At 30.4% G+C, this 8,699-nt stretch overlaps 1 protein-coding gene across 1 annotated transcript; it reads left to right on the top strand.

The window, feature by feature from the left end:
• The first annotated feature begins 262 nt into the window (after positions 1 to 262).
• LOC111880059 (NADH dehydrogenase [ubiquinone] 1 beta subcomplex subunit 7) lies at positions 263 to 1,890 on the top strand. The gene is made up of 2 exons (XM_023876471.3): positions 263 to 673; positions 1,635 to 1,890. Exon 1 carries the CDS (start codon positions 348 to 350, stop codon positions 639 to 641), a length of 294 nt encoding a protein of 97 aa, XP_023732239.1. The 5' UTR covers positions 263 to 347; the 3' UTR covers positions 642 to 673; positions 1,635 to 1,890.
• Positions 1,891 to 8,699: the final 6,809 nt, after the last annotated feature.

Here is an 8,699-nt window from a genome sequence, read left to right as displayed (position 1 = left end):
TCCAAAAAAAAAGAAAATCAAATGTCAAACCTATTTAAGTCGCATCTAATAGGAAACCTTTCCAAAATGGGCCATGTCGATGTTATAATCATTTTGACAAATCATTTACCAATATTTTACAAAACATTTGATATTTTTTGATTATCCCAACATTGTATATTTGTAATTGTATACTTCATCTTGGGTCGCTTAGTACTATTTTGGGCCTGTGAATCTGATCCAGTTAGGGCCTGGAGGTGGTGAGTAGGAGCAGCTCTATTCGTAATTTCGTATCAACAGGCACCAAGGGAGTCGTTCTTCGCTAGGGAAAGAAAGACTCGAAGCGATCTTCATACAACAATCTGCAGATGGAGGTAGAAGGATCATCGAAGCCAATGATCGCAACACGACAAGAAATGGTGGAAGCGAAGGTGCCCTTGGCCTATAGAGACCAGTGCGCACACTTGCTCATTCCACTCAACAAGTGCCGGCAATCCGAGTTTTACCTGCCATGGAAGTGCGAGGACGAGCGCCACACTTATGAGAAGTGCGAGTATGAGCTCGTGATGGAGAGGATGATCCAGATGCAGAAACTGAAACAATCTAACAAGCAGGGGCAGGGCAATTCCATCCCTCTTATCCCCAAAACTGCCAACGCTTAATAGATCCAACCCCAATCGCATCGTTCTTCGAGGTTAGTTCTTTCGTTTCTATTTCTAATCTCTAAAAGTTTTGACTGATGATTAGTTTTGTTGATTTAGATTTCATTTTAGGGTTTTTCGATCTAGGGCACTGTTCAATTTGAATTTTAGGTTACGAATTCGTTAGATTCTGTTGGCTAAGAATCTCTCCATGGTTTTTTGAGTTCATTAGAAGAGGGTTTGGCTGAAAATTTGATGAAAATTATGTTTTAGTGAAGGATCTAGGGCTATGTTCAGTTTGAATTTTATGCTCTAGGGAAAACCTAATGACACCTAATGAAAAACTAAAGGACCTTAATGGCTCTAGACACCCAATCTAAAGACCTTCTTTTAGCATATACCATTAGTGTAAGTTTCTCTTCATTTCCCTCCCTAAATTATGTTGGGAACATACTGTAACTTAATGACTGTTTTTATGTGTAAAATTTGAAGTTCAGTGTTAGAAGAATTTGTGTTATAGTGTAAGAAAGGAACTTAAATAATAAAATGAAAGAAAAGTTATACTCAAAGAACAAGAAAGAGACTTTGAGCAAAAGAAACAAAGTGGAAGAACAATGGAAGAAAAAAAACCATTTCAAAGAAGAAAAGATAAGAAAATGAAGCTCTTAGAATGGCATCTCTCCAACACATTTAGTATTTCATAGGGCAAACATGCATCGGAATACATTTGTATAATCATCTTAAAGTTTACCACTTTACAAAACACAAATTTTAAGCAAAAAATGGTGTAAGAATTACATGATAGATTCACACAATCAGATAAAAAACTCTTAGCTACTTCTGTTTTACCACAATAATCAATCTTGGAGTTCACACATATCTTATTCTCTGAAGATAAGATGTATCATTAAATCATGATTTGAATCATTTCACACATATCTTATGGATTTTTTATTTAAAAAATCTTGTTATTTTAATAATCTGAAATGCTAATACATACTCAAATTCTTACAGGGTTCATAAAACCACAAAAAAACTTGGAGTTCTAGTGATTGACGATGCTGTTGGTTGGGAATTTTCTTTGTTTTTAAATGAATTCAGCTTGAAATGACTCAAATTTATAAAAAAAAACTGTTTTATTATGTCCTGTTTGAAATGATTGATAATAAACATTTTTATTTGTTTCTGAATGGATTTGTCATTCAAATGAATCTTGTTTGATGTTCAACATTTCCGCATTCCTTAATAAAATTAGTAGAGTGTTTTTGTTTGTGATGGTGGGAAAAATGTGTAAGTGGGTGAATGGGTAATGATGTTTTTGTATAGAGTAAATTACACGAATGGTCCCTATGGTTTATGATAATTTACGTGTTTGGTCCCTAACTTATTTTTTTAACTTGGAAGGTCCCTGTTGTTTGTTTTTGTTACGCGTTTGGTCCCTGTCTTACCTAAAAGACTATTTTGTCCTTGATTTTTTAATTTATTTAAATAAATACGCCCACAACCTCATCTCCTCACCTTATCTTATCTACCCCATCATTTTTCTCTATTTAAATAATAACATTTTTAGGTAAGATAGGGACCAAACGTGTAATGAAAACAAATAGTAGGGAGCAAGCGCGTGACAAAAACAAACAGTAGAGACCTTCTGAGTTAAAAAAATAAGTTAGGGACTAAACATGCAAATTACCCCAAACCATAAGGACCATTAGTGTAATTTACTCTTTTATATAATATATGAACAGACTAAGCTGTTTGATATGCCTCTTACATGGTTCGACTCAGTGAGAGTTTGATAACTCTAGACTAAGGAGCTCTATGATATGCCTCTTATAGGGTCTATTGGGTCTGACTCAGTCAGATTTATACTGTTTGATAACTCTAGACTAAGGAGTTGTTTGATATGCCTCTTACAGGGCTTGTTGGGTCTGACTCAGTCAAGTTCATTCTGTCAATTTTGCTCATTTAAAAAAAAAAATCAAAATAAATTTCATAATATATATCAGTTTCAATAATACTCATGGGTTGCAACTTGCAAAATGAGAGGAGTTAGGAGGGGAAAAAGGCATTTGTGTATACTGTTAGTGTCTAAATATGTTAAGCCATGTTTTTTTTTAGCTTAATCTATTAAGCCATCCTTGATAATATCTATATACAATTGTTGAGATTAAGTGTATACAGGTTGTTTGTTAGACTAAACGACGGTTTATCATAATATTTAGAAATGACTCTAGATAACAAATGATTATTCTTTTAAGAAGTGTTATTTATAATTTAAAATATACATTAAATATTTATTTGATATAAATGATGATAGTAATCACTAATCAAAGTTTTAAACTTGTAATCAATCGCGACAAGATTACTTTCTTAAACTGGATACAATATTAGTACTAATTTAGAAGGCATATTCTTACTTTATAGTTTTCTAAATGTGTTGTTATTTTCTTGAATATTCTTAAACATTGTTACTTTAATCACTAGTGTTTTTTGATTTATATTTGACGATAAAGTTAAATGTGTTTTTCATTAAAAATAAATAAATTCTTTTGGAAAAGGATTAATGATTTCTTTTGATTTCCTTAATAAATACTTCAAAATAAAAGAAGAAAAAGGCCATCCCGTGAATGTTCCCATATATTGGTCTATCTGAAAAGGGAAAATAACTTAAAACCATAAAATATTCAAAAAATACCATTGTTGTATTTTTAGAACAAAAAATACAATTAAAGTCTATTTTTTGTACACATAATACCAATGAAGTATACATGTGTTCAAATAAAACCTTGTATTAACCGGTTACCATAAATAAATGGAAAAATGACCTAAAAATGTAGTAAAGTTTATAAAATGTTCAAAAAATATCATTGTTTTTTTAGTATAAAAATATTATTAAAATATACTATTTGTACACAGAATACCAACGAAGTATACATTCTAGTACAAAAAATATTATTGAAGTTTAAAAAATGCTCAAAAAATACCATTGTTGTTTTTTCAGAGCACCTTTTGTTAACTTCGTTGTTTCCAGATTTTGTGGAATATGGTTATTAGAGATCATTCATCGTCGTACAGTTCATACCAGTTGTGCATTCTTTTTCATTCCATCACTCAATCAATTTGTATCTAAATACAATCACAGAAAAACACATAACTAAGACTCCATCAATTAGAATGCAAGTTGTTCAAGCGCTCCAACACATATTCTTCTCTTTATACTTTAACTACAAATTGTCTTCAAATTAGCCACATGACTGAGTGTTCTTGGTCATGCATTTTTCACTGGCCCCGAAAAATTAAACGCAACTCCTACTTTATACATCTACATTTATGAATTCTCATGACATAACATCACACTTGTTTATCCTTTGTGTCTCGCTTGTGCCGCAACACTAATGAACGACTAACCTTGATGTATAATATGAGTATCTATATAACATATATATGTTTTAGGTTTGAGGCATATAATATGATCGGGAAGCAAGAACGTTTAAATAAAGTTATTATCCACTTATTTCTCATGTTACTGTAAGAACGATCGAGTGAGGGAATGAAAGAGATTACACAACTATTGTGAGCTGATATAACGGTGCATGATATCCGGTGACTATGTTTTATATAATCTAAACACAACGAATTTAACAAAAAGTTTGTTATTTTTGAACATTTTGGAAACTTGGTTACGCTTTTAAGTCATTTTTCCGTTTTCTTGAAGTCACCGGTTACCACAAAGTTTTATTTGAACACCTATGTAGTTCGTTGGTATTCCGTGTACAAATAGTAATTTTAATAATATTTTTTGTTTAAAAAAAACAATGATATTTTCTGAACATTTAATAACCGGTTAACCTATGGTTACCTATAATAGTCGGTTAAATGACATTTTGTGTACTAATAAAAACAATGTTATTTTTTGTACATTTTGAAAACTTCCTTACCTTTAAAAATCATTTTTTCATCTAAAATTTTATATTTATTACCATTTGGCAAAACATATAAGAATAATAAAAAGATAAAAAGTTCCTTTTTTTTTTTAATAGCATATATAAACGACTTTAGAGTCAGACTAGTTTACATTTATCAATTCTTTGGAGTCATTGTATGAGTTAAATAAGTGAATGACTATTTAACCTTTTATAATGGCTAGATTTGGTGGTGAATGTTGAAAATCAAACATTTTAGATAAAATAGAATTTGTATGAGTATTCGAGTGGTTATTTGAGAGTTGTTGATTGAATTAAAGCTTGATTGTGTCAGACTCAACCTTTTATATCAGACCTAATACGTATATTATAAGCTATATGACAAATCAAAAATTTTTAACTGTGATATGAATGAAACAACCTTGATCTAACCAAGTCATATCTAACCTCTTCCTATAATCAATAGAAAAACATAGTCTAGATCTAACCAAATCATATCTAGCATCTTCCAATAATCAATTAAAAACATATTAAAGAGTCCTTAACTCTTTTAATTTGTATTATCTATTTGCTATTTCATAAAATATTTGCATTGTTCACGGGCTATTGATGTAAAAGTCTTTAGGTTTTCCAAGTTTTGTCAGTTCTGTCAATGTGACGATTTTTGGTGCGTTAATGCCTAATATTTAAAAAAAAATTATTCATTTTTTCCCTTTAACAAGTTTAACTTTCTACAACAGGTCACCCTTACGACTGTGGTGGTGATGACCTACTATATGCAAGAGTGACTTGTAGCACGTAACAAATGGCTGAAAGGGAAAAAATAAACATTATTTTTCCCAAATATCAGACATTAACGCACCAAAAATCGTCACAAGGACAAAACCGAAAAAACTTGAAAAACTTAAGGACTTTTATATCAATGGCCCATTCGTTAAATGCTAAAGACCATATGACAATTGTGATTATTCTTTTTGACTTACAACAAAATGACATAATTAAGCAATGTTTGTTTTCAAACGATAGTTTAACTCTACTTTGACAGCGTTAACTCCTAAAATGTTACAACTATGAACAATTATGTGAGGAATGGGTAGTGAAATATTAGCTTCCATCCACAATTTTGAGCAATTCGATCATATTATCACGTGAATTCAAAACACAATTCAATAGTAATACCAACAACAACATAAAATCGTAAAACCAGTAAATATGTTACGATAAAGATGTAGGAAGTTGCATAAAAATTGAAATGATATTTGTTATTTTAGAGCAATACGGCCCAACAATTAATTTTGTATAAATCATGATATCATGATATGACTAATATATGTCTCAATATCAAAAGACATTGTCCCAATTTCCGTAACACAATTTTCATTTTTAAAAGATAATATTTCGTAGGATGCCTTGTCCTTCTCAATCTGAAAAATACCTAAAATCATTTGTAATCAACTGGGTAAGTACGAAGCTTAGTGAATTCTCCAAGATACCATATATAATACTACATATACATGCAGAGAAACAATAGCTCATGACCTTTCGCCGATCCACCAATTGGCTCACGATATTTCGCTGGTCCACCAAGAATATAAATGTCTAGACTTATGACACGCCTTCAATTTCGTCGTCAGCACGAGTCTATAGGCTCCCGACCTATCGTCGTTCTGCCATCAACCCCTCACTTAACCGTAATGAATAGCTCAAGTACAATAACATTTAAGCACTTAGAGACTATACTTTTGGCTCTAATCTACTAGCTCTTATATCCTAACATACATGTATATATATTATAACTAGCTGTTTACTCGCGCCAAGCGACGGGTGCAAATAGTTTTTCAGAAATTAGTTTTTTGAGGTGATTAGTTCTTTTGCGTTAGTTTACAACATCTAAACAATTGTCAACAAGAGCCGTGTTAGTATAAACGAAATCAATAAGAATTAAAAATAAAAAGTTGAGATTATTTACAAATGTACATGAACACATGATTGATTGTGCGTTACTAATCGTCTAATATTTTTTTATACACCACATTTGATGTATAAAAACTTCACTGTCATTGAATTGTTCGTTAGGATTCATTAATATTTTTGTATTGGCACATGATATCTTTATGGATAATGCCACATAAAGTTGGTCATTCGAAAAAACCGACTTGGAAGATAAATATCCACATTCGAAATTGTTTGCCAGTGAGCTTGGTAGAAATTGATTGTCACCGTGAAACATATTCGAAAATAGTTTATGTTCGGAAAAAAGTTTTCGGGTGATGATTAGTTGTATTTCGTCAAAGAGTTTCGTTTTGACGATGTTGTTGTACTCGCACAATGTAGTGTCAACAAATGGTTAAGATAATTGCAACATATCGTAACATGGGTTTTCAAAATATCAGTCACCAAAAAACCTACAAACATTGCCATTTGTTGGTTGCAAACCATATTTTAGGATTGGTAAGCCGAATTTGTAGAATCTTTAATATATGTATTTTTAATTTTCGGGTTTTTGTTAATCATTTTAATAAAGTTTAACAGTAAATATTTGGCAAAAAAGTTAACAAATTAACGAATGAAAGCATAATGATATGAAAATGATTTCGTGGAACCATGTTTTAGAAAAAAGAATATCTAAGGTTATATCCATAAAAACCATTGTAATGTGATTTAAAATCGAAATAATATTTTATGGTACTATTATCGAATTATTTGTTTATGATATAACTGCTAAGTATTTGTTTTTTTTTTTCAAAAACCATTTTAAGTGTTTCCTATTATTGAATTGTAAAAAAACTATTAAAAAAATAAAAATATAACTTGCTAAAGTTTTTTTGTAAAATAATGCCGAGAAAACAATCGTAAATAAAACTCGATGGTTAACCCGGAACAATTTCGAACTATGTTGACATTTATAGAATTCAAAGTATTATGCTGTGGTTTTATTTCGAAAATAACATTTTTTTTGTTGATTTTAATTTGTAAAGGTCATAAATAAAATCAATACACCCGATACAACTCTCTATTTAAATTCATGACTCTTATAGTATTCTAACTCAAATCCAATTCATGGTTTATATAAAGTGTTCAAAAAAACTGAAATAAAAATAGTGTTATCTAAATATATATTAGATTTAGGAATAATCATTTTACACAATTTGACATGATATTTGTTTCTTCCATTAAGTACAACTTTCTTGTGTCTGTTTTACTTAATAAGTTGGATTATGTTCTTATCACATGCAAGTGAATAATAAAAATCTACCAAAATATATATATTTATTTGAAGCTAATTCGAATATAGTTAACATTGACAAATTTAAATTATCAGGAACATATTGACGCTTTATTATTATCTAATCATTTTCACTGTCCTAAATATTGCATTGGTTCCTGATTTTATTCGAAATGCCTTTTTTGATTATAAGTATAGAATCAGTACATAAAAGACTACCCCTAAACTAAAGGACACATATGAAACTCTAATCACAAACCAAATCTTGTTTGACCCCTACATTGGTTGGAGTGTGATTGAAACCATAATCAGTCTTTGTAAGCCATTAAATGCTCTGATTTGGGGTTAACTTTTGTTGTCACTGGTTTTGAAGAAGGGATGGTAGCCTATGATTGAACCAAATTGAAGGTAGCAGTCACTAAAAAGGGCAATGTACTTTAATGACATACACAAAAAAGACATTATAATTTGAAATCACAAAAGGGTTTCTTTTTGGTGCAAACTAACTTTGAAATCACCTACCATGCAAAAACAAGTGGTCCAAAGAGTTAAATATATTTACATGAAGCTACAATAAAGAAGAGAAAATAAGATAATTTATAATTTTTTTAATATTATTTCTCCCAGGAACATGTCAAAAGTTATAGAAAACACTATTGCAACAACTTGAATAAAAACTTCTCTACATATATTGGAAAGGCCAGATGCTTAAAAACATGATATAACTTATAAAAGTTAACCAACCACATTTAAAGACATCCCATCCTTTTGTCCCAGATCTGTTAAATAGACTTAAATCACAAAAGCAGATATAGTAATCCGAAAAGAAGTTAGCATCTACAACAACTAGAAAATAAATTTTAATCCAAGTATATGAAATTAGCAAACATTTGAGTTTTTTGTAATTTCTTCAGAACCTACTATACAGTT

This window comes from Lactuca sativa, chromosome 5, assembly GCF_002870075.4.
Source record: "Lactuca sativa cultivar Salinas chromosome 5, Lsat_Salinas_v11, whole genome shotgun sequence".
NCBI classification, from domain to species: Eukaryota; Viridiplantae; Streptophyta; class Magnoliopsida; order Asterales; family Asteraceae; genus Lactuca; species Lactuca sativa.
This window is presented reverse-complemented; position numbering and strand designations above follow the sequence as displayed.